The 27,940-nt window shown below is 34.0% G+C and overlaps 3 protein-coding genes across 3 annotated transcripts; all 3 read left to right on the top strand.

Moving 5' to 3' along the window:
* Positions 1-1,495: 1,495 nt before the first annotated feature.
* Positions 1,496-4,195, top strand: LOC128230533 (trichohyalin-like). Its single transcript, XM_052942882.1, has 2 exons — positions 1,496-2,281; positions 2,458-4,195. The coding sequence occupies exons 1-2, from the start codon at positions 1,516-1,518 to the stop codon at positions 2,976-2,978; spliced, it is 1,287 nt and encodes a 428-aa protein (XP_052798842.1). The 5' UTR covers positions 1,496-1,515; the 3' UTR covers positions 2,979-4,195.
* Positions 4,196-8,346: 4,151 nt separating this feature from the next.
* LOC128230534 (golgin subfamily A member 6-like protein 4) lies at positions 8,347-13,230 on the top strand. Its single transcript, XM_052942883.1, has 4 exons — positions 8,347-8,524; positions 9,816-9,968; positions 10,720-11,142; positions 11,444-13,230. The coding sequence occupies exons 1-4, from the start codon at positions 8,449-8,451 to the stop codon at positions 11,890-11,892; spliced, it is 1,101 nt and encodes a 366-aa protein (XP_052798843.1). The 5' UTR covers positions 8,347-8,448; the 3' UTR covers positions 11,893-13,230.
* A 4,496-nt stretch (positions 13,231-17,726) lies between these two features.
* On the top strand, positions 17,727-23,920 carry LOC128230536 (trichohyalin-like). Its single transcript, XM_052942884.1, has 4 exons — positions 17,727-17,972; positions 19,844-19,936; positions 20,829-21,533; positions 21,824-23,920. Exons 1-4 carry the CDS (start codon positions 17,897-17,899, stop codon positions 21,934-21,936), a joined length of 987 nt encoding a protein of 328 aa, XP_052798844.1. The 5' UTR covers positions 17,727-17,896; the 3' UTR covers positions 21,937-23,920.
* The last annotated feature ends 4,020 nt before the right edge of the window (positions 23,921-27,940 follow it).

Genomic DNA, 27,940 nt, shown 5'->3' with positions numbered 1-27,940 from the left:
AACCTAAGTTTGTCGGTTTGTCTCAGATTGTATAGATTTTCACTTTTAATGTCACTTGATAGATTTTCACTTTTAATGTCACTTGAGTGTAATTATCATTAATATCTCACTTCTAATCTCATTTGAGCGTAATCATTGTAGATGATTACTTTAATGCTACTTGAGCGTAATATTTATAATCTAACTATCTTACTTAGTTTAAAAGTCATTTGAGCGTATTCATCGTTTATTTTCTTACTTTGAATGCTGTATGAGCGTAATCAACCTTTTAATGTCACTTGAGAGTATTTTTCGTTTATTATCTAACGTTTAATGTCACTTAAGCGTATTCAACGTTTATTATCTCATTTTAATGTCACTTGAGCGTATTCATCGTTTATTATCTAACTTTTAATGTATGTTGAGCGTATTCATCGTTTATCATCTCACTTTTGAGCGTATTCATAAATGATTATCTGTCATTTAATGTCACTTGAGCTAATTCAACGTGTATTATCTCATTTTAATGTATGTTGAGCGTTTTCATCGTTTATTATCTCACGTTTAATGTCACTTGAGCGTATCCATTGTTTATTATAAGGCTTTTAATGCTACATGAACATATTCATCGTTTATTACCTTACTTTTAATGTCACTTGAGCATGTTATTCCTTTATTATGTCATTTTAATGTCACTTGAGCGTACTCGTCGTTTATTACGTCATTTGTAATGTAACTTGAGCGTATTAATCGTTTTCTTTTATCTCACTTTAATGTTACTTAAACGTATTAAGCATTTATTATCTCATTTTTAATGTCACGTTAGCGTATTCATCGTCTATTAACTTACTTTTAATGTCAGTTGAGCGTATTTATCGTTTATTATCTGACTTTTAATGTTACGTCAGCGTATTCATCGTTTATTCTCTGACTTTTAATGCTTCATGAGCGTATTCATCGTTTTTGTCTTACTTTTAATGTCACGTGTGCTTATGCACCGTTTATTACATAATTCTAAATGTCACGTAAGCGTATTCATCTTTTATTATCTTAACGCTACATGAGCGTATTCATCGTTTTTTCATCTTACCTTTAATATCAAGGAAACGTATTCATCGTTTATTTTCTTACTTTTAATGTCACTTGAACGTATTCATTGTTTATTATCTCACCTTTTATGCTACATAAGCGTACTCATCGTTTGTTATCTCATTTCTAATGTCACGTGAGCGTATTCATCGTTTATTACCTCATTTGCAATGTCACATGAGCGTGTTCATCATTCATTATCCGACGTTTAATGTCACTTGAGCGTATTCATGGTGTTTTGTTTTTAAATCTTACTTTTATGCTACTTGAACGTATTTATCGCTTATTATCTCACTTTAATGGTACTTGAGCGTATTCATCGTCTATTATCTTAACTTTAATGTCACTTGAGCATATTCATCGTTTTGTTTTATGTACGCTTTTTAAATGACATTAATAAAAAGTACAGAACTTTCTTTATCAGCCGGATCATCGTGGCGTGAACGGATGAGGCAGCTACAGCGTTTACGTGCCAGCCAGCGCGAACTTACCAGCACCGCTGCACCTATAACCACGGAGTCAATAGCTCTTATCAGACAGCGTCTTCTAGAGGAAAGAAGGAGGCAACAAATGATTCACGAACAGAGACTACAAGAGCAGAAACTCCTTGAACAGAAAATGGAGGAACAGAGACTGAAGGAACAGAGGCTGGAGGAACAGAAACTACAAGAGCAGATACTCAAGGAGCAGAAACTGGAGGAACAGAGACTGAAGGAACAGAGACTGGAGGAACAGAGGCTGGAGGAACAAAGACTACAAGAAAAGAGACTCCTGGAACAGAAACTGGAGGAACAGAGACTGAAAGAGAAGAGACTGCAGGAACAGATACTGGAAGAACAGAGACTACAAGAGCAGAAACTTCTGGAACAGACGCTGAAAGAGGAGAAACTTTTGAAACAAAGACTGGAGGAAGAGAGAGTGAATGAGATGAGACTGCAGGAACAGAGATTGCAGGAAGAGAGACTGAAGAAAAAGGCACTGCAGGAACAGAGACTGAAGGAACAAAAACTGTTAGAACAGCGACTCGAGCAGCAGAGACTGAATGAACAGAGATTACTTAAACAAAAAATGGATGAACAGAGACTGCAAGAACTAAGACTACAAGAACAGAGACTGCATGAACTGCGACAACAGGAAAAGAATATGCTGGAAAAAAGACTACAGGAACTGAAAATGCAAGAACAAGCGGCGTCTCTGGGGCAACGACAAACAGGTTTTTATCGATTAGAAATATTGGATATTTTCGATCAGTACAACGCAATTTAGTTGTTTAAGGACACGTATTTTTTACTGTTCCTTTTTAAACGTTTGTCCGAATGTTCAAAGATTGCAAAATGATTTATAAATTAGATTGACCGGTACATAATTGTATTTTTTTTGTATCCTCAGGCGGAGATATTACGAGTCTGGGCCAAGTTCATCCTGGTGTAAACCTTGGGAGTTCCATATTTGGTCCAGGAGATGGTATCCAGATTCGACCATCAGATACTCTACCTTCACCAGTTGACATGGGAAGAGAGAGTTCCATTGGCGCGACTTCCGGTGAGCCACTGGGAGCTTTCAATCCTGGCGAGGCGCTTCAACCTTTACAACCATCACCTGGGGAGCCTCTTGGTGTTCCGATCACAAGCTTTAAGGAAGTCGATTTAAACTCATTCTTTAATTCTGGCAGTACATTGGGGCCAATAGATAGCTCTTCTTCAAGCGTTGGTAAAGCTCAGACTGGTGAGAAAGGGCAGAATGTCAATCAACCAAGTGCAGGCATACAGACACTTAACGGCGGTGTTATGCCAAAAGTCGAGACTTCGAAGTCATCCTCTAACTTTAAGTCTAGCGTTCAGACCAAGACTACACAAAATCAGCTGTTTGGTATGATATCTGGTCTCTCGAGAAAACTCAAAAGGCCTTGATTGCTTTGATGTATTTTTGTTTTTATCACGTTTTGCTATAACGAATTTATTTATTTAATGATTAATTCATTAAATGAATTTTTTGGAGTAACCGATAAACCAGCATGTATTACACACAGATGTGTGTGTTGTTATATTTGTGGCAACAAAAGTTCCTAAAATTAAAAACTATTTATGTTGTAACAATATGATACCATTAACCATACAGTAATGTAGTGAATCGTCACTGTGTCAACGTAACTTGACAAAAGCAAATTGCAAATTTCCTACATGAGAATTCGACTGTCGGTTACGCCATTACTGCAAACCGAATTAAAGTAAAAAGTTGTTGATGTTGCTTCCATATTTTTGCGAAAACATGATATCAGTACATTATATAGCAATTATATACTATGTATTAGCAAATATCAAACATAAACATGTAAACTTGAGTCTCTCGACAAAGGGTTGAAAGCGAAAAGGTTCTATCTTCTTTTTTATTTAATGTCACTTAAAACATTTTCGCATTCACCCCTCGCTACGTTTCCGGACAGAATAATCGATTACGCGTACTATAGAAAAAAAAAACATTCTATAGGTTGCACTAAATTGCGAACGAAATAAGATGTATAAGAAAGTGCTGACCATATCGATAAAGAAGGATATTGAAAACTGCGGATATTCTTATAAGGGTATAACATGTAAAGATTATTATTTTGATAATGCTCATTTTTTTTTTAAAATTCGTACAGGGATGATCAGTTTCTTCTTAACCTTTTCGGCTTGTCTCCAATACTTGTTTCACGACGTTACCCTTGCCTCAAACTGTTAAAATCGTTATGAAATATATTTACATAAAACTGAGTACATACTGATGTCACTAATGACTTTACATACGCGCATGTGTAAGCTAAGTTTAAATTTCATTTGAGGATTTTCAAGGTGGGGGGGGGGGGCCGTCGTAATTTCGTTTCATGTTATTATTAAGTGAGAAAAAATTCTATGGCAATTAAAAGGGATAATTTAAAATAAAATGCTCCGAATCAGGTAACAATTTTCGCCTGGTAAGTGGACTTTTCCTATTTAAAAAATAAAATAAAAATGTATGCGTCCAGTATGTGGCAAAAACATATTCTTTCGACATCTTAATTTTGTATAATATATTCTAAGATTAAAGAAATACTGAATAGGTTGTGGCTAAGGAGGCAATGTTTACAAATAAACGTGTTGATCTTATCCACATTGTTTCGTATTTTCTCGGCAAATATGGCATATTTATGCTTGTTATAACTATCTTTGTATGTCCACCGTCTTGATTTTTTTGTCAAAAGATGCCAATGAAGTCAGCTATTCACCTGCAAATTCATTAAATTACATGTAAGACCCCCCCCCCCCCCGCGATAATCCATATGATAGTTAAGTATTATTCAGTGTTAATAACATACAAATTACTAGTTTTTTTTCGGGCCAATTTATCCTTGATAAAACAACTGAAACAAACGAAATTAAATAGCACAGTGCAATACAGACATAAGACCAAAACATCACAAAAGGTGCATTAAACAACAACATAACTATTTGAAAATAACATTTCCATACTATTCTATACGATATGTTTACTAACATAAATATATCTATTATTTCTGTTGCATTATAATAAAACATCATTTCAACAACGAAAATTTATAATTGCAATAGTTGCGAAAGTATATTTAGTTAATGCATTGTAAGAGTAACATCAAACAAGCAAAACAGTAACGGACAGAACCAAAATGTACATAGCCGAAGTATGCCACGTATGCAACCTGCGTTCTTAGTTGGAACTCATCTGAATTTCATCGAGGCAAATATTCTAATGAAGTTTCTTGAATATTGAGTTGATGAATTGACTCCGTATCTTGACAAGATTTCTCTAAAATGTGACCTTATTACCTAGTTTTTGACCCCACGTGACCAACTTTTAAAGTATACCAAGATTACATCTAGGGGATCATTCTGTCCACAGTTTGAACAAAGGCTGACCAATCAATACCAATATTTGGTTACGAAAATGATTTTTCAAAGATTTGACCTTGTGACCTAGTTCTGACCTCATTGGACTCAGTCAAAGAGTAGTCAATGATTTCATCACTGATTACTTTCTTATCAAGTTTCATCTGGCCAAATATTTGTATGTAGTATGCTACAAAGACGTTTTCTATGATATAAGTTAGTGACCTAGTTGTTGAAACCATTTCACCCTCTTTTAAAATACGGTGGGATTTCATCAAGGGAAACATAATGTTCACGTTTGACCAATCATTACCATGAAATGGTTCCAGAACAAGATTTGATCAAAACATTTTTATCACGCTTGAACCAGTTTTAAAAATATTGATTAAGTTTGATGACTTTTGAATCATATATAGTGTCTCTAGTTCCAAAAATATTACTAAGATCGAACGTTGTGACCTTGTTTTTAACCCTATGCGACCCAATTTTACAAGTGGTTTAGAATTGATCAAGGGAAACATTCCGACCAAGATTGAATATTATCTAACCAACCCCTACCAAGATATGGTTCTCATGATATGATTACAGGCGAAAGAGATTTGACCTAGTGACCTATTTTGATCGCATGTGACCCAGTTTTTCCAATAGTTTACGGGGAATATTTTGATTAAGTTTAATGAACATTGGACCACATACAATGCATCTACTTTGTTTCAAAATTTTTTTTTCTAATATTTGACCATGTGACCCTCATGTAACCCACTTTTGCAAGGTCGAGATTGGACCAAGGGACACATTTCTAACTGAGTTTGAACATTATACGCTAATAATTAACAGAACATATGCATTCGAACATAAAAACGTATGGCAGAACCACGAACGGACGGACAACGCCAAAACAAAATCCCAATCCCGAAACCTTTGAAGTGACATTGTACTGATATTGTGCTTCGCATACGTATATTCTTTATATTAGTTTCGAATCTATACGTTTTTTATGCTTTTGTTTAATAAAAGTTCAGTAACATGCTAACATATAAGGTTTTTTATATAATCATGTGTTTCCAGTCATGAGACCAGTGCTCGAAAATCGACCTTCCAGCCCAATGGGTGTGTCACGTGCAACATCGCGCACATTTGAAATATTTGAATGTATACTTATATGCATTGAAAATTATATCATTCAGAAGAGCAACACAAATTAAAAAAAAAAAAATGGAAACATTTTTAACTCTGTAAAAACTTTGTAGAAGGAAACTTTTCCCAAATATTTGCGCATCATGGTAACAGAACAGCAACTACGCATGCACGTTTTGGTTAAATGCGAAAAAAAACTGCAATAAACTTACGCCAACTTTAAAAAAAGAAGAGAAAAGTTAAAGGTATGCAAATAAAGATAACAATCATGTATTTCCGGTTTTGATGAAAATAATTTACTATCGCGAACGTTGCAAAGCCGGTAGCTCGATAAGCCACGTAAGCGACTGACGCACTTGTCTTCTGATCAGATGTTTCCATCCAAACCGGAAACCCAAGATCGATACTTACAGCGCTTAAAACCTAAAGCGTTGTCTTCAATTTTACTAACTGCGTCCAACTTACGTTATCGGTATAGACATACGGTTGTATGTTTAAGCTAGTAGGTTTACAATACAAAGTTGGTATAAGATGAATGACACACTGTACGTGCAAGCTAGCATGCACTCGTTTATGATTCTCATGCATATATATATATTACATATAATAGTACTTTTATATTGCATTGTATATTAACATTTGAAAATAACTGGGGATATTGGGAATTCGATTATGGCGGCAATACGTCATTAATTACTTAAATATTTAGAGTGTTATCTGATACTTGTCAACACTTTGATTTTATGTTTAGGTAAAGTTATTGTTAAATTATGTCTTGCTTTCTATTTGCCATTCAGTTCGTTCCAACCTTACACCCTTCAATCCTTTACATTTTTACAAGCATAACTTTTCATGACAATCGCCACTTCAGCACCTTCTTCAGTGCCACACATGTTTAGTTCCTTCGCAACTTAACTGTATTCTTGTTCCTTTACGATTATAATGTGTGTGCATGTTGTGCATCGTGTTTCTGAAAGAACGGTCCGGTCACCTACCAGAATTGGGAATCTTTCTGGATTGCTCTTACACTAACAATTAACTCTTTTTAACAGTAAAACTACATTAAGGGACTCAATCTAAAAATAACTCTTGAACGGCTTGGCCGTGACTCATGAACTATTTGTTAAGCTCTTGTATACTTCTTGGCGATAATGTCGACCAAGTTTTAGGACACTATGTGAAAACTGGCGCAGTAACTTTGCAAACAATTTTCATTGACGAATACACAAACCATATGATGAATTCAACGTTATTTGCGATTGTATAAACTAATGAAATGGCTGGGTTTATTTCATTGGATGCGTCAGGATGGCCAATCAATACTGAATAATGCATTTTTGATATAAAACATTAATCATTACTCTGAATTATATGCCCTTAACATTTGAAACGATAGGCCAATAACGAGTTAACGTTATAATCAGTATGGCATGTATAAATGTATTTGTGATTAATTATAACTGTTGGTTTTCTCTACGTTTTCTACTTTTATTTACATTCCCAGTCAACTGAAAAAAACTGATATTGGTATTATGTTCTGTTCTGGTATTAAATGCAAATATTACTATAGAGTTAAAACAATGCAAAGGGCGAACGGCAACCTTGACGCCAAACCATTTGATATGCAAGCGAACACATCAGTTCACACGTATACAAAGATTAAACAGCCAACAAAATTCCTTTGCATTGTCTTTTTTCCAAATAGTTGTGGTCAATTCACCATGTCGTGTGTCTTTTGAAATCAATAAAAAACAATTTCAGATTTCTCTTCGCAACAATATATTTTGTTAATGATTGCATTTGGTAAATTGTACTTTGATTTCAATGACTTTTATCAACTCATACCGATTAATTATTCGAGCTTACCTAATGATTGATACATTTTCGGCAGTCTTTTTTGCTTTATTTATATAAAAAAAATCAATATTAATTAAACATATCTTAATAATGCATTATAGTTGTGTAAGGTCATTAATCATACTCCTTTATTATTTAAATATATTACTACGCACTATTAGCGCTTACATATAATCATTAGTAGTTAATTCAAGTCATAATTTCTTAAAGTTTATTTTTCTATAAACCTCAAAGAAACTTATTGCATCCCTGACGTAAGCATTAAGTGTGTACTGTTGCACAATTGCCGTAATAAAACACGCGTCATTGTTCAAAGAAATAATAAGTTATTAAGGATTCACGTTTTGCTAATTAACGGAAAACCCCCCAAAAAACTTTTACCTTTCTTTTTATAAATAATAAGTGGAAAGCAAAACGGTCGACGTGAAAGAGTAGGATAATTTCCACGAACTGTAAGGCTGTCTTTGATCAAGTGTTGTCAATAACAAGTGTTTTTTTTATTAAAATGCTAAATTTACCTGCAAGATTGTGCAATGCCGTGATTTGGATTGGAATTTTTGTTTCCGCGAATGGACAAGAACGTAAGTATAGTTTTTTGTTGTTTATACAATTGTCATGTTTGTTAAGCACATCTCTCAGAGCAAACCGCAAACAAAACCTTGTGAGAGCTTATCATTTATCCTGCCGCATATATAACATAAACTAAATTGCTTTCGATAATAAAGATAAAACACCAAATATAAATGCGTAAAAATGGTGTACATTGTATTAGATTCATGGTTATAAATAGGCAGCATCATAGTTAAAATGGTCACGCTCGTGCATCACAGTAGGTTAAAGGTTTGTGATAACAGCCAGAAACTTTCGCGAGCGTCCGATGTCACCTCCCATAACGGATTTCACTGCGTCCATCGGACAAGGAGATTGTTAACTATTGAAACTCTTGTTAATACATGTAAACATTTTACGTTGTTAAGCCCGTCTGCTTTTTCGAAAGAAATGGTGTAGGTTTGTGAAAGCCTTAAGGTTATCTGGTTTAAAATTACCTTTGAAATCCGCTTTATATGTTCATACATAAATGTATTTTGCTGTCCTTTTCTCTCTTTTTATTACAAAAAGGTTATTAAGGTTTGCCAGTATATGGGAGCAATAGATGGTCCTACTGTTTATAAAAATATTTTTATTACATGCAATTCCTTGCTTCCGGTTTAAAGGGACTAGACACCAGATGTTCCAACAAAGGCAAATACAGTATTTCATCAAAACAAGCCTGCTTATGTATACAGATACATATACCGACAATGTATTTTAACTAACTGGTATTAGCTTTGTAGGCAACCCAAGTAAATTTGGAGTTTGAAAAATACGCAATGACTGCGAAAGATGCAAATGTCGTAAGCGATGTTATATATTAGTAAGTAAGATGGTTGTTTTGTGCACAGCGATGCCAATTGTTTGTTAGATCTTGCCATTTTCCTTTTTCTTCTTGCAATTGTATCATCTGTTTTCTAGTCCCTTAAGAAAGCCAACACGAATTTTTTTTCTGTGTAATATAATAATGCTGTATTTACATTGTTCAGAACATATACCACTCCGCATGTTTGTAACGTAACTGACAATAGTCAGGCAAGACATATGTTTATTTCTGAATATGTATTGATGATTAAGATTTATAAACAAAAAAAACATCAGGACAATATCCATCTAAATCTTATGAAGAAAACGTGATATTTCGTCACGGTATTTACTCTGTTTAAACAAGAAATTATATATATATTCGAAGGTTAAAATTCGAAAATATTTCTATATTTATAACCTATGAGCTCCATAGGTCAAGGTCATTGTAATTTGGTTTAATTTTTCCCTCTGCAGCAATTTCACGACTTACACGATGGCAGTATTTGGAGAGACAGAAGCTGCGGTCGCGTTTAGAGAAGGGAAGTAGGCTGCTCGAAAAGCTCAATGTTCAGCCCGAATATACAACGCCATCTCCATCGTCCCCATCACAGAATATGTTTCCAACAGGTATCCGTCATTTGTCAAAATAAACTTTGGCACACATTTACAAGTCCAGTAGAACTTTATAATAACCTTTTAAACAACAATAATGTACCAACTCCAACTGTTAAATTATGTTGCTTTTCATGAACTAGTTAACTGCTTACAAAAGTATCATGAATACTTCCATGAGCTAGTGTGTGTTTACCAGGCCGAACATGACCAGGTCAAACATGATTATTTTAAACTCAATGCCAACTTAGTACTCATGAAATAAAATATAAATTAAGACATAGGATTATTATGTTTACGAGTATCTTACAAACAAATGCATACACTTTCTCAACGTCCGGTCCGTTTAACTTTAAGCATGTGACCATAGGATCCATGCATAAATTTTGAATTCCAAAACAGTAAATAATTTAAGCATTTTTTAAAAAAAAGTTCTCAACAGAGGCATGTTTTTAAATACAAAAGTCTAAGAATAAACTGTCTAAAGTTCACGCTGAATTGGGTATTGAGTTTTGGGACAAACATTTTAATTGTGCATAAACGACTAAAAACCGTTGAATGGCTTAGACGTAAATACTCATCAAATATGTCGAACATAAGGAATATTTTTTGTAACAGATAAGACCCTATAGTAATTAAAACACATGCGTGTCTCTGTCTAAACATTTTCACTTTCAATGACACATAAAACGAATCTATCATCAATTATATGTTTTGCTTAAGAACGTTTGCTAAATAAGTTATAATGTTACAATTTAAAACATAGGTTTACCAGTCGGGCCATCGTGGCTAGAACAGTATCAACTGTTAAAGCATATACTAGAAAGTCATCTTAATAGCACAGCTGCACCTACAAACACAGAAAAAATGACATCTATCAGACAACGGCTACTTGCAAATAGGCATAAGCAACAGGAACAAAAACTGCAAGAACAGAAACTTCAGGAACAGAAACTGGAGGAACAGAGACAGAAGGAACTGAGATTGCAGGAACAAAAGCTGCGAGAACAGAAACTCCTTGAACAGAAACTTGAGGAACAGAGACTGCATGAACAGAGAATGGAAGAACTAAGGCTGCAGGAACAGAGACTTCAGAAACTGCAACAACAGGAAGAAAAGCTACAGGAAAAACGATTGCAGGAACTTAGACTGCAGGTTCAAGGGGCATCTCAGAATCTACGACAGATAGGTATTTATCAATTACAGTACCTTTAGTGACATAAAACTCATATGCTTCGACCAGTACAACGGTTCTTCGTTTCTTTAGAACACTTCTATTATTTACTGCATTGATACATGTTTCAACTTGTATCCTACTGTTCATATGTAGCAATATGACATATAAATAAGGGTAGACCGTTCTTAAATAGTTTCATTCCTCAGGCGGAGCTCAAACGAGCCAGGATCAAGTTTACTGCTTTTTATCCTTTTTCTGACCGAATGTTCAATATGATCTACTTGGGCGCAACAAATTATATATTCTTCTTCAGCTAAAGCTCAAATGAACCAGGGCCAAAATCTTTCTGGAATAGACACCGGGGGCTCCATATTTGGTCCAAGCGATGGTGGTGGTGGTGTAGAAATCGGGCTACGTCCAGTCGAGGACAGCCAGTGGCAAGACACATTCGGTGCAGGTATTCCCATCACAGACTTTAAGGAAGTGAATATTAGTACCACCGTTGATCCAGGCAGTCAGACGGGGCAAGTGGATAGGTCTTCTACAAACGTTAGTCAACCTCCGAATAGCAACATAGGACAGAATGTCAACAGACAAAGTGCAGCTTTACCGACACTTAACGGTGGATGGATGCCGATAGCAGAGGTTACACGGGCGTCCTCAAGCATTAATTCCAACGTTAAGAATAAAAATACTAAAACACAGCTGGGTAATCTACTAGGTAATCTCTCATCAAAACTTAGAAATAGAGCTCTACATTAACATCTGAATCCACTTGTCCAGTCAGGAATAAATAGGGATAATACTTGTCCTAATCTTATATGAACTTGTCTTGACCGTTCAACCTTTTTCATTCTAAATATTTAGTATTTATAAATGATTTCTAACAACATTAAATAATTAAAACACAATTCAAGTATGTTCACCTACTTTTATGAGTTACATTTTGAGTAGTATGAGGGTGTGCTTCAGAAGTGGATTATTCGATTGATAAAAAGGTCTACCATGATATGCAGATTACAGACGATTGTTGTCTATGTAAACTACCTCATGTGAGATTCGTCAAAACTTTGTAATATCTTTATATTTCTACAATCTTAAAACGATTCCCCAACAGTTAAGGTTGATTTAAACAGACTTCTATTTTTTATATCTCGCATTTATTAGACGTGGCATCCAGGCCGATTCTTAAGGGATACTTGTTGACAACTTTCAATGGAAAAGAATCTATGGAAAATATTTTTGATTGTAAACAAAGTGAATACTTATCAAAAACACATTCTTTCAATTTTCCTTAATATATATTGGAAAGGAACCGTTTTAAAGTCTGTGTATAGTTAAATGATCGATATATAACACGTTTGTACGGGTCGCTGGTCAGGCGCAGTGGATATTTCCGTTTGTCAAGGGAAATCACTGCGCTTAAAAATCGCTAAATATTCACGCGCATACCTGTCGGATATTTTAACAATAAGGAGCAGTAGTTTACCGCATTGCTAGCTTATTTATTTCAGTTGATTGCGCTCACAAGCCATAGTGCAGCCATTATGGGGCGAGGGACCTTTATAAATATAGAATTTATTGCATGTAAAGACAATTATGTCAATTCATTACCATTTTGATATTGAATTCAACTTCTTTGCATTATATTTCTTACTCTTGACATGAAATGTATTATATTTGAATGTGCTCATATGTACTTATATTTAATGTAATATGTTTATAATGACGAGACACTAGAAACTTTGTTTAGTTTAATTCGATACAAGTTCTGCCCCGTTCTGTTCTGTTTATAAACTTAAAGAACACCATTTCGCACCTAGTTATCAACCTTACGTGCATGGAATACTTTCAACATACATGCATGTCCAAAAGTTGCCCCACAGACATTTACCGCGAAATGATTTAGTTGTGCCTAATCGGTCGGTGGGGTGAACAAGTATTATTTAATCTTTAACGTGTTTCTGTTAACATTGTGCTGTCTTGTTATAAGAGTTAGACATCAATTCATGTTGTTCCTGCTTATTTCACTGACTTATGTTTAAACCTATGTTTATCCTCATTTGAATAATGATAAATATATATTTACATTTAAACCTATTTAGCTGCGTCTTTGATATCTTGCATCAAATTTTGTCTTGTTCCGCTGATATTACAATTTGCCACGCAAAACAAAGTCTTTACGGCTCTATTTCGATGATGTGCACTTCCGGTTAAATATTGACATCGCAGAACAATGTGACGTTGCAAGAAACATTGGTTTTTGCTATTTTTGCTAACATATGTTTTGAGATAATTTTTATTTTAAATCATATTGTGCCGTCCGGCTAACCAGCGTTAAAATTAACTTGACCGGACCAATATTTAGTGGTGTTGAAGAGTCAGACAACTGTTAAAATATAAAAAAAGACCTGATTTTGTTAATGATTTGACTGTTAGTTTATCAATACACACGTGTTCACCGTGAACTCATTTATTTATTCATTGAGTGATATTGTTTTAAAATAATTGACAGACTTTATGTATTAACACAAATGTTCGCGTTGTATTGTTTGTGGCATTTAGATATACAATGTGTATACCGTTCTTACTGTATGTTCCCTTTGATTTTCACACAATAATCCTAGTAGCACTTTATATTAAGGTACTATTGAATGAAAGGGCAAATCCAACAAAATTTGAACACTATTTGTTTCTCAAAAATAAGTTAAGACGTAAGTCACAAGAGTGCTTTAATTTGCTCCATGAGTTAAAACGTTGGTCACAAAAGTAAGGCTCCTCCTTCTTTATGACGAAAGAACACACTTTATATAAACAAAAACTTAATCAATAAATGATTGGATTTACGGCCTTTAAACGATCAATGAAACAAGAGTCGACTTGGATACGAATTTGCTGGAATACGAGTTCACTGGAATATGAATTCACTGGATTACGAATTCACTTGAGGTTTACTGGTCAGGCTGTAGGTCACTAGGCCTGCAGACTTTTATAACCTTTAATCGGAATCTGACATTGGCAGATCAACATAACATTTTTAATATTTGACAAATTAATGCGCGCACGGGCGTATTAACCCCAGCGCTGTTCAAACTGCAGTGGTCAACTACCTAATTGACATTACCAATTTGGTATCATACTGACTGCGGCATGCGTTTTGCACAAAAAGTTTGCTTAAAGTAGCAGTGAAATGAGTTTTCATAATATTTTGGCATGGTAAGAATAAGTTCACTTACTCTATATCCATGTGTTCACATTTTGGCCACTGCCGGGGAAAATATACTATCGGTTGTAGATAGAATTTGGGTCACAGGATTCGGGTAGACTTATTTCCAGGAAATTAACCCGTAATTTTTGGTAAAACCCCGGAAAGACATGGTAAAACACCGAAAAGACAATCATCGTATTGAAGGTGCAATGAAATGCTCATCTGGCGTAAGATATCAAACCAAAATCTTTAAATGCAATAATTATATTTCATTTTATCTCACAAACAGCTTTTATGGTGACAGATATTCATTTGTTTAAATAGTCTATACATTGTGTGTTTAAAATAGTTCTAAATTGACTAAAAAGAGCGTTAATATGTTTTTTTACACAAAATCGACATTCCAAACCAATGGATGTGTCACGTGCAAAACCGCGCACACTTGAAATTCTTGAATGTATAATTAAATGCATTTCAAAATTATATCATTTCAGAAGAGCAACACAAATTAAACAAAAACAACAACAAAAACATGTAAAAGTATCTAAGGATCCTTTTCCATTTTTTGCGCGTAATGACATTAGCAACTACGGGCCCGATTTTTGGTTAAATGAGCAAAAACCGCAGTAAGCTTACGTCAACTTTAAAAAAAGAAGAGAAAAGTTAGAGGTATGCAAATAAAGATAACAATAATGTTTTGCTGGTTTTGATGAAATTAATTTACTCTAGCGCACGTTGCGAAGCCGGTAACTTGACAAGCCTTGTAAGCGACTAACGCAATTGTCCTCTGATCAGATTTTTCCATCCGAACCGGAAACACAAGATCGATACTTACAGCGCATAAAATCTCAAGCTTTGTCTTAAACTTTATTAACTCTGTCCAACTTTTGTTATCAGTATAGACAGGTTGTATGTATAAGCTGGTTGGTTTGCTATACAATTTTTGTAAAAGATGAATGACACACTGTACGTGTCAGCAAGCATGCACTCGTTTATATTTCACGTGCATATATATTATATATATATATTAATACTTTAATATTGGATTGTATTTAATTTGGCTTACATTTGAGTTTGTTGAAAGTTACTGGGGATATGGGGAAATCAATTAGGGTTGCAATAAATTGTAATTTACACGACTATTTTGAGTGTTATCTCATAATCTCATACTTGTCAACACTTTGTTTCATGTTGTGTAAAGGTTTACTGTTAAACTACGTCTTGCTTTCTATTTGCCATCCAGTTTGTTCCAACTCTACATCACCCCATTATTTACAGTTTCGAAACAAGCATGACTTTCTTGACAATCGCTCCTTCATCACGTTTAGACCCGCAACTTAACTCAAGATATTCTTGTTCTTTTCGTAAAGAATTAATTTTGTTTGCATGTTGTGCAACGTGTTTCTGAAAGGACGGTCAGGTTTGTGAATATTCCTGGAATGCACTTAAACTAACAGTTAATTCATTTTAACAGTCAAATTACATTAAAAAGATCTCAATCTCCGACTCATGAACATTTGTTAAGCTCTTATACACTTCTAAGCGATAATGTCGACCAAGTTTCAGGATAATATGTGGTAAACTGGCGCAGTTATTTCGCAAACATTTTTCATCGAATACACAAATCATATGATGAATTAAACGTTGTTTGCGAATGTATGAACCAATCAAATGGCTGGGTTTATTCCATCGGATGTATCAAGATGTCCTATCGATACTGAATAATGCATTTTTGATTGAAAACATTAATCGTTACTTAGAGCTCTGAATTATATGCCCTTAACATTTGAAACGATTGGTCAGTAGGGAGTTTACGTTATAACAAGTAATTACAATTGTTGATTTTCTCTACGCTGTCTACTTTTATTTACATTCCCAGTAACCTGGAAAAACCAACACTGAATACTCGTTGTTTATGCTTGTGTAGTGGATAAAAAGGTAGATATTGATATTAAAGTACTGGTATTCTGTTCTTTTCTGGTGTTAAAGGCAAATATAATTAGTGAGTTCAAAATTCAGAGGACGAGCGGCAAAATTGCAGAGAACGAGCGGCAACCTTGACGCCAAACAACTTGGTAGGCAAGCGAACACAACAGTTCACACGTATACAAAGATTCAACAGTAAACAAAAATCTCCCGTTGCATTGTTTATTTCCAAATAGTTTAAGTCAATTTATCATGTCGTGTGACTTTTGAAATCAATAAAAACATTTTCAGATTTCTCTCCATAACAATATATTTTGTTAATGACTGCATTTGATAAATTGTATTTTTATTTCAAAGACTTTCATCTCCTACTGATTATTTATTCGAACTCGCTTACCTAGTGATTGATACATTTTCGGCAGTTTATTTTGCTGTTGTATTTTGAACAATATGCTTAAAGGGGCTGTACTCCGTATGATGAAATAGCAAAAAAAATGACGAAAAATGACATAAACTTGGTATTATTGTGTACAATGCGTTAAAACTGAAGTACCACATAGTTTAAAATTAATTAATTTTTCGCAGTTTTTCGTATTTTTCCATTAAAAAAGATTACTAGGTATGTCTACCTAGTAGAATTCATTCCTTATGCGTGACTGGCTAGTCGATGTTATCACCTGATATTACCAAGTTAGGTATATAGCTTTAATATTCCAACCATTAGGGATAAGCCTTCGTAGCACAGTGGATACAACACTGAACTGCAATTTTTGCGACACCGGTTCGAACCCGGTCGCCGACTCGATTTTTTTATATTTTGGTTTATGTTTTTACATCAAGGAGTAAAACATTTTATCAAATAATTGTCCGGAGATTCGTTAAAGAAAAAACATTTTTGGTGCTAATCTGGTGTACAGTCCCTTTAAACGATAAAGTATAAACTTCGTATTAACTCACAGCTGAAAAAATGAAGATAAATGCTAATGAGTATGATATCAATTCCTTATATTGACAATTAGAATAGAAGTTAATTCTGTTAATGCATTTTAATTGCTGTCGAAAAAAATACGTAGATGACATACAGCTATATTAAATTAAAGTATCAAATTTACCGAAAATACTTTTTATAAAAGATCCCATTGGTAATAATAATAATGTAAGATCGCCAATTTTTCAATATTCATTAAATCTATCTTTCTAATATATCTAAATTACGCTTGTGTAAGATCATTAATCACATTTCTCAATAATTTTAATAAACATAACTTCTCACTGCTAGCGCTGATATATAATCATTACTAGTTAATTAAAGTCCTAATTTTTTTAAAGTTATTTTTCTATAAACCTCAACCAAATTTATTTTGTCCTTGACGTAAGCATTAAGTGTGCACTATTGCACAATTACCGTGATAAAACACACGTCATTGTTCTTAGAAATAATAAGTTATAAAGGAGTCACGTTTTGATAATTAACGGAACACCCCCAAAAAACATTTACCTTTATTTGTATATATTATATGTGGAAAGGAAGACGGTCAACGTGAAAGAGTAAGAAAGTTTCTAACGTACTGCAAGGGTGTCGTTGATCAAGTGTTGTTAATAATAAGTTGTTTGGGGTTTTTTTATATCAAAATGCTATATTTACCTGCAAGATTGTGCCATGCCGTAATTTGGATTGGACTTTTTGTTTCCGCGAATGGACAAGAACGTAAGTATAGTATTTTGTTGTTTGCCTATTTTCTTATAAATTCATGTATCAAGTTACATAGGCAAATCGGCATCATGCCATTGATCATTATTATCATTAGACACGTTCATTATTATTATTTATTGTACTAATACTGGCGCAAATAAATGAAAATACCAAAATGACTCACCATGGACAGGAACTGAAAGGATCATCCTTTTTGCTATAGTTCGTGATTTAAATAGGATTATATTAAAGTTGTATACTATTGTCATGTTTGTTTGGCACATCTATCTAGATCTAAAAAAACTTATCTAAAAATATCTAATCATTTATCTTGCCGCAGATATAATATAAAATAAATTGCTTTCGATCAGAAAGAAAAAAAAACATCGAATATAAATGCGTAATAATGGTGTACATTGTATTAGATTCATGGTTAAAAAAATGCATCATAGTAGGTTAAAGGTTTGTGATTACAGACAGTAACTTTCGCGAGCGTCTGATGTCGCGTCCTATAACGGGTTTCACTCCGTCCAACGGACAATGAGATTGTCAATACATGTAACCTTTTGACGCTGTTAAGCCCGTCTGTTTTTAGATGGGAAATGGTTCAGGTGCTGTGATTGCATTAAGGTCGTATGATTTAAAAAGACTTTTGAAATTTGCATTTATATGTTCAAAAATAAATATATATATTATTTATTTTGTTCTCCTATTTTTGTATAAAAATGTTATTGAGGTTTGCCAGGATATGGGAAAAATAAATGTTCCTACTGTACATAAAAATATTTTTTATCATATGCAATACCTTTCTTCCGGTTTAAAGGGACTAGACACAAGATGGTCCAAAAAAGGCAAATACAGTATTTCGTCAAAACAAGCCTAAAATTGTAAACACAAGGTTGTAGGAGGCCGATAATACATCATTGTAAATGATTAAAAGAATAAATGCAACTATCATGTTGCTGTCTCATTTGAGTGTCAAAGTGTTAAAATAGCGAATAATGGTTTCCCGGTTTAAATCATATCTGTTTATGTGTACAGATACATATACCGACGCTGTTTTTAAACTTACTGGGATTTACTTTGTAGACAAACCAAGTAAATTTCGAGTTTGCAAAATGCGCAATAACTGCGAAAGATGCATGTAGCTTGAGCGTTGTGATACATCAGTAAGTAAGATTCACTGTGTTGTACACAGCGAGGTCATTTTTTTGTTAGTTTTTAACAATTTTCTTGTTTTCTTGCAATTGTATGATCTGGTGTCTAGTCCCTTTAATAAACCCATCACGTATCGTTATATATGAGTTTTTTTCTGTTTACTATAATAATGCTCTATTTATATTGTTCAGAACATAAATAACTTTGCATGTTTGTAACTTAATTTGCAATAGTCTAACAAGTCATATGTTTATTTCTCATTTTGTATTAATGATTAAGATTTATTTAAATGCATCAGTAGAATATCCATCTAAATCTTATGAAGAGCATTAAAACAAACTATACAAATGCAATTCGGTGTCTGACATGTTGTGAAAACAGCAATTAAGTGATTTGTAAACACATCATGATTTCAATCAGCGTTTATGATTAGGACAGCGTTGTTTGTCACTATTCAGATCAGCGCTGCAATGGGCGATGTGTCAAAGTGAACATCGACGAAAGCATGATATTTCGTCTTGATACTGTGACGTGCGGTAGTTATTGTGTTTAAACAGGAAATGATGACAAGAGAATGTGACAAATAATGTGGTATTCAGTATGTGACGACATGTTACAGATCCTATATATATTAGAAATTCGAAATTAGTTCAAAAATTATAACCTATGAGTTGCGCTTCCATAGGTCAAGGTCATTGTAATTTGGTTTTATTTTTCCTTTTTCCTAGAGAAGGGAAGTAGGCTGCTGGAAAAACTCAATGTTCAGCCCGAATATCCACCGCCTTCTCCATCACCACCATCACAGAATATGCCGCCAACAGGTATCCATTATTGCTCAAAATAAACGTAGGCACACATTTCCAAGTCTAGCAGAAGTTTATGATAACCTTTTAAACGACAATTATGTACCAATTCCAACTGTTAAATTATGTTGCTTTTCATGAACTTGTTAACTGCTTACAAAAAAGTACCACGAATACTTACATGAGCTAATGTATGTTTACTAGGGCTAGCATGACCAGGTCAAACATGATTATTTTATACTCAATGCCAATTAAGTGCTCATGAAATCAAATAGATATTAAGACATAGTGTTATTATGCATACGAGTATCTTACAAACAAATGCATAAGCGTTCTCAAAGTCTGACCCGTTTATCTTTAAGCATGTGACTAAAGATCCAGACACACATTTTGAATGACAAAACAATAAAAGATTTAAGTAAACACTTTTTAACAATTCTTGCTTAACAGAGGCATGTTTTAAAAATCTAAAGTACTAGTATACAAATGCGCATAAAATCGAGCATAGATTCATTGTAGAAGTTCCGGGTTTCATTTTATCCAAGGCCCTGTTTGTCTGTGTATTTAAGTGCAAACAACAAGAACAAAAGACGGATTTGTCTCAAATTCCTTTTTTATGTAGATTTAAACACGTATTAAGACTACTAGTATTCATACTTGGTAAAATGCTGTACAATCTTTGGATAACCGTCTCAATTTCACGCTGGATTTGGTATCAAATGTTTGGAACAAACATTATTAATTGTGCATAAACGACTACAAAACCGTTGAATAGCTAAAGACGTAAATGCTCACCGAATATGACTGAACACATTTTCACTTTCAATGAGAAATGGAAGTATCTATCATCAATTATGTTTTGCTTAGAAATGATTTCAAAATGACAATAATGTTACAATTTCAAAAATAGGTCTGCCAGACAGTAATCTAACTAGCACACCTGCACCTACAAACACAGATAGAATGGCATCTATCAGACAATTTGAGAAAAGGGAGAAGCAACAGGTAATTCAGGAAGAGAGTGCGCGAAAGAGGAAATTGCAGAAACAGAGACGGGAGGAACAGAGACTAATAGATCAGGGACTCATGGGATGGCGGGCACAGTTTCTAAATAAGAAAAGACTCATGGGACTGAGATGGCGGGACCATAGAGATCCGCGAGAACAGAAACGGGAGGAAAAGAGACTGAAGGAACAGAGACTAAAGGAACAGAGATTCCTGGAACAAAAACTGCATGAACAGAAACCACTGAAACTGGAATTTGATGAACATAAATTGCATGAAAAAAAACTGCGAGAACAGAAACTACTGGAACAGAAACGGGAGGAACAGAGACTGAAGGAACAGAGATTGCAGGAACAAAAACTGCGAAAACAGAGACTCCTGGAACAGAAACTGGAGGAACAGAGACTGAAGGAACAGAGATTGCAGAAACAAAAACTGCAAGAACAGAAACTTGAGGAACAGAGGTTGCATGAACAGAGAATGGAAGAACAGAGACTACAGGAACTGAGACTTCATGAACAGCGACAACAGGAAGAGAAGCTACAGGAAAAACGACTGCAAGAACTTAGACTGCAGGATCAAGGGTTGTCTCACAATCTTCGGCATATAGGTATTTATCAATCACAATTACAGTACTTTTTTATGCCAAAAAGCTCATATGTTTCGACCAGTACAACGGTTCTTTAGGACACTTCTATTGTTTACTGCTTTGATAAATGTTTTCAATGTTCATATGTCGCAATATGACATATAAATAAGAATAGGCCGTTCTTAAATAATTTCATTTTACTCAGGCTGGGCTCAAACGAGCCAGGATCAAGATTAATCTTATTTTTCTTTTTATGTCCGACGATTCAATATGACCTACCTGGATGTAACTAATTATATGTTTTTTCTCAGTCAAAGGTCAAATGAACCCCGGCCAAATTATTCCTGGAAAAGACAACGGGAGGTCCATATTTGGTCAAAGCGATGGTATCCAGGATCGTCCATCAGACACTCTGATTGAATAAGTTGATTTAGGCGAATGAAATTCAGGTGTAGCAAATGCAGCGGTTTAATCTACTAGGTGATCTCTCATCAAAACTAAAAAATGGAGCTCTACATTAACATTTTAATCCACTTCAGGAATGAATAGGGATATTACTTGTCCTAACCTTATATGAACTTGTCTTGACCATTCAACCTTTTTCATCCCAAATATTTAGTATTTATAAATGATTTGTAACAACATTAAATAATTAAAAAACAATTCAAGTATGTTCACCTACATTTATGAGTTAAATTTTGAGTAGTATGAGGGGGTCTGCTTTTGTAGCGGATAATTCGGTTGATAAAAAGGTCTACCATAATTTGCAGATTACAGACGATCGTTGTCTATGTAAACTACCACATGTGAGATTCGTCAAAGAACTATGTAATATCTCTAATTTTCTACGATCTTAAAACGATTCCCCAACAGTTAAGGTTCATTTAAAGATACTTCTATTTTTTATATCTCGCATTTATTAGACTTGACCTCTAGGCCGATTCGACAGGGATACTTGTTGACAACTTTCAATGGAAAAGGGTCTATGAAAAATATTTTAGATTGTAAACAAAGTGAATACTTATCAAAAAACATTTCTTTCAATTTTCCTTAATATATATTGTAAAGCAACAGTTTTGATGTATGTGTATAGTTAAACGATCGATATATAACATGTTTTATTTCGTACTGGTCGCTGGTTAGGCGCAGCGGATGTTTCCGTTTGTCAAGGGAAACACTGCGCTTAAAAATCGCTAAATATTCACGCGCATACCTGTCGGATATTTAACAATAAGGAACACAGGGATCAAGTCAGAAGTTTAGAAGTGCTAGGTTATTTATTTCAGTTGATTGAGCTCACAAGCCATAGGGCATCCATTATGTGGCGATGGAAGACCTTTACAATAATATAGTATTTATTGCCTGTAAAGACAATTATGTCAATTCATTACCATTTTGATATTGAATTCAACTTCATTGCATTATATTTCTATACTTATATTTAATGTAATATGTTTATAATGACGAGACACTATGTATATTTAAGTCGATACAAGCTCTGCCCCGTTCTGTTCTGTTTATAAACTCAAAGAACGCCATTACGCACCTTGTTATCAACCTTACGTGCATGGAATACTTTTAACATACATGTATGTCCAAAACTTGCTCCACAGACATTTACCGCGAAATGATTTATTAGTTCCCAATCGGACGGTGGGGTGAACATGTATTATTGAACCTTTAACGTGTTTCTGTTAACATTGGGCTATCTTGTTATAATAGTTATACATCAATTCATGTTATTTCTGCTTATTTCACTGACTTATATGAATGTTTAAACCTATGTTTACCCTCATTTGAATTATGATAAATATATATTCACATTTAACCTATTTAGCTGCGTCTTAAGTGTCTTTCATTAAAATTCGTCTTTTTCCTCTGATACATATATTACAATTTACCACGCAAAACAAAGTCTTTACGGCTCGATTTCGATGACGTGCACTTCCGGTTAAATATTGACATCGCCGAACAATGTGACGTTGCAAGTAACATTGGTTTTTATTTTTGCTATCATATATTTAGAGCTAATTTTTATTTTAAGTCATATTGTACCTCAGTCCTTTATATAGAGGACAAATACACAAAAGGTGGTACTGATTCAACCGTATTTGTATTACATAGTTTACATTTTCTGTTCCCTCTATCAATATTGTTGTATCTACCAATTTCTATTTCCAATGAATGTGCACTCAATCTAAATCTTGACAAAGAAGTTCGATGACACTCGTTATCAATGGTATCAATATATTTTTCAATTACAAATTCCTTTTTAAATTTTACATAATATTCTAATTTACTTTGTGAATTAACAATATCAAACCATTGCTGAACAGATTGATCTCTTATTCTTTGTTTAAGCCTAGGGAAACAGCTTGTTTCATTGTTATATTTTAACCAAATATTACTAAAACCTAATCTATCGAGTAAACCTTTTACCGCTTTTGACCAGTTCTGTTTAACATTTACGGTTACAAAGGAGTTGTCTCGAACAGTTTTATAATAAACCGGTACAATTAAAGAATCTGAGGAGTTAACTTTACACAAAAACTTTAGAGCTCTCTCTTTACAAATTATAGATAGTGGAAAGCGACCACGTTCCCCCAGAACAGCAGCATTCGATGTCTGCTGACGGACGCCTAAAATGTATTTAAAAACAATTGCAATGTAGTGCAAAGGCACAACTAAAGAGTCGAACAAAAGCAGTTTTAACATCCAGTTTTACTCTGCTAAATAAAGATAAAAAAATGTTAAAAGCTTTTAATGCTTGTTCATTTAATGTTTTCACAGCATCATTGAGAGTACCATAGGTGAAATTAATTCCTAAGTACGTAAATCGGTCAACTTTTTCTATGTTATGACTGTTCAGTGACCATACACAATCCACTCTTGACTTCCTTTTCTGGAAAATACAAAATACAAAATTTAGTTTTATTTACATTGATTTTCAAACCCCATTTGCGTGAATAATTGTTTATACAATTGAGCTGAGACTGTAATCTTTGTGGATATGTAGTGAATAGGGCTATGTCATCAGCAAAAAAAAAATCATATATAAGGACAGCCTTTCAATATCATTATTTGTGAGGTAGTTAAAATCTAAACTATCTCTTATATCGTTGATAAAAAGAATAAACACCAGTTGGGAAAGTGGTTCTCCTTGTTTCACCCCTAGTGATATATCAAGGAAGGTCGAATATGACATCGTGTCTAAATCTTTAACACACGATTTAACATTTCGGTAAATAGATTTTAGCATAACTAACATTTTACTACTTATGCTCGATTGAATTAATTTAATCCATAGCGCATGTATGACCATGTCAAACGCCTTTTCATAATCAATAAAAGCACAATAAAATTTCATTTTGTTTGCTAAGACATTTTGTATGACAGAATGTAGGATAAAAATACAATCAACTGTACTACAATCGTCTCTAAATCCAAACTGCGCATCGTTAAATTCATTTTCACTTTCACACCAACTATTTATTCGATCATGTAATGTTAACGAGAATATTTTGGCCATTATGTTCACTAGTGTAATTAGAGGGATAACGTTTATCCCCTTTTTTATAAATTGGAACAATTACGCCCTTAGTCCATGAATCGGAATAGACCCCTCTGTCAAAAATATAGTTATAAATAATTGCAAGATATGGCGAAAAAAATATATGCAGTCAATTAAAAAATCTGCAACTTTTTCTGTTAGATCAGGGCTCTTATGTCTTGACATAGAAGAAATTGTTTGAATTATTTCATTACAGTAATCGCACAATCTAAGCAATCAATATGAACATCATCGGCTGAACCTTGGCTTACATGATCGTGGAAACTATTATCATACGGCGTAGAAACCATATTCTTAAAATGATCTACAAATGCATTTATATCTACATCGTAAACATTAGGTTTCATTTTTATACTTCTTAATAAACTTTCAAAACTTGCGTGAGTTTAATTTGCATATGGAGCGTAAATAATTCCTTTCTTTAATATAGTAGGTATTTTTAGCTTTACGTTTTGCAGTGCAATATTTGTTCCTAGCTTGCAAAAGTAAAAAACCGATTAACATCATTTCGATCAGAAGAAAATGTTCTCTTACAGCGATAAAAACTAACTTTGGTTATTTTACACTCAGTGTTAAACCAGCTTGATTTTTTCATGCCGAATGTTGTTTTTTTCTCATCGCAGAAAATGTTTTTCCATGTAATTGCATAGAAATACCGTAAATGATATCTGATATATTATCTATGCAAGAATTTAAATTTGTTTAGTTATTCAATAATGACTGAATAATACAATCAAAACATTCTCTTTTTTGCAATTAATTTATCATTGAGATCAGCCTGCTTATTTTCTTCCCAGATTATTTTGTCAACCTTTTCAGGCTTTAGCAAGCGATTGTTTATTAAAAGTCATTTTAAATTCAATAGGACAATGGTCTGAAAATTCGGTCATATCATGAACAAGCATAGTGTCTAACTCGGAAAATACAGTATAATATGCTAACACATAAACAACCACGCTAGCACCAACTCTATTTCTACATAATTTATAGCAAGTGAAGAGGCCTGGCTCAATACTCTCATTTGCAATACATTATAGTTCACTGGAATACGAGTTCACTGGAATACGAATTCAACCTTTAATCGGAATCTTACATTGGCAGATCAACATTACTTTTTTAACATTTGACACGCGCACGGGCGAATTAACCCCAGCGCTGTTCAAACTGCAGTGGTGAACAACCTAATTTACATTACCAATTTGGTATTATACCGACTGAAGCATGCGTTTTGCACGAAAAGCTTGCTGAAAGGAGCGGTGTTATAAGTTTTCATTATATTTTGTGCGGATTAATTAATAAGAATAAGCTCACTTACTCTATATCTATGTGTTCACAGTTTAGCCACTGCCGGGGAATATTTACTATTGGTTTTAAATAGAATCTGGATCATAGGATTCGGGCAGATTTATTTCCAGGAAATTTACTAGTAAGATATTGGCGTAAGATATCAAACCAAAATGTTTTAAATGCAATTATAACCTTTTATTTTATCCCACAAACAGCGTTTTGGGTGATTGTAATTCATTCGTTTATACCTTGTATCTTTAAAACAGCCTTAAATTGACTCTTTACACCAAATCGACCCTCCAAACCAATGAGTATGTCTCGTGCAACACCGCGCATAATTGGAATTTTTGAATGTATAATTATATGCATTTTAAAATTATATCATTTTAAACAATTAAACAAAATAAACAACAAAGGCATGTTTAAGAATCTAAAGAACCTTTTTTTGGCGCGTCATGACATCTGCAACTTCGCACGCGCTTTTTGGTTAAATGAGCAAAAACTGCGGTAAACTTACGTCAACTTTGAAAAAAAGAGGAGAAAAGTTAAAGGTATGCTAATAAAGATATCAATCATGTATTTCCGGTTTTTGATGAAAATAATTTACTCTCGTGCACGTTGCGAAGCCTTTCACTCGGCAAGCCTCGTAGACGAACAGCGCACTTGTGCTCGGGTCAGATTTTTCTATCCGAGCCGGAAACACATGATCGTTACCTACAGCGCAGAATACTTCAAGCTTTGTCTTAAACATTTTCAACTGCGTACAACTTTAGTTTAAACTGTATCTATTTCAAGTGTACATAAACAAGGAATTTTAACAACAATACAAATAATAAGGATTGGAAAAACAAGTTACTAAAACTTATTTAAATTCCTCTCCTAATAGTTATTTAGTTCAATAAACATATAATATTTAAATCCGACGAAGATGCTTAAAATAGGATGCGTGATATATTTGCTTATATTCTGTTATCATTTCTAACACATGTAGCTATACAATAGGTTTATTATCTCATGCATGACACACTGTCCCCGTCAACGAACACTATCCGAAAAGATCCGATCAAGCATTGAATCTCCTTGAACTTGATATAAACCTCTGCACACACAGAAATATGTCCTTGTTTTGTTCAAAAGTTAAGCGATCGTCACCGAAAAGTAAATTATGAATGGTTAAAGCACAAGGAAGGTCATTGAAACATCGCTGTCTCTGGGTGAAGAATAAAATGCATATCATGAGGAAATGGGAAGCATCTTCAATTGCGGTGCATTTACATTAAGGGGAGTCAATGATATTTTTTCTGTGAAGATCGTGGATGAAGAATTCATGATTTGGTTGCGGCGCGAACCGACATTGTAAAGTAGAGATGGTTCTGTCGAATGTGTTTGAAGTTTGTTTTTAAAAGACTGGACTGTTTCCGAGTGTCTTGTTGCTATTGGAAGGGAGTTCCAATCTCGGAGTGTAGCAGGAAAAAATGATAACGCATATGACTGGCTGCGACAAACTGGAAGGGGAACGTTTTCAGAGTTTCAAAGTGGTATCTGACTTGAGACTGGGTGGGAATCAACG

This window comes from Mya arenaria, chromosome 4, assembly GCF_026914265.1.
Source record: "Mya arenaria isolate MELC-2E11 chromosome 4, ASM2691426v1".
Lineage (NCBI taxonomy): Eukaryota > Metazoa > Mollusca > Bivalvia > Myida > Myidae > Mya > Mya arenaria.
The sequence above is the reverse complement of the archived record's forward strand: the minus strand, read 5'-3'. Positions and strand labels throughout refer to the sequence as shown.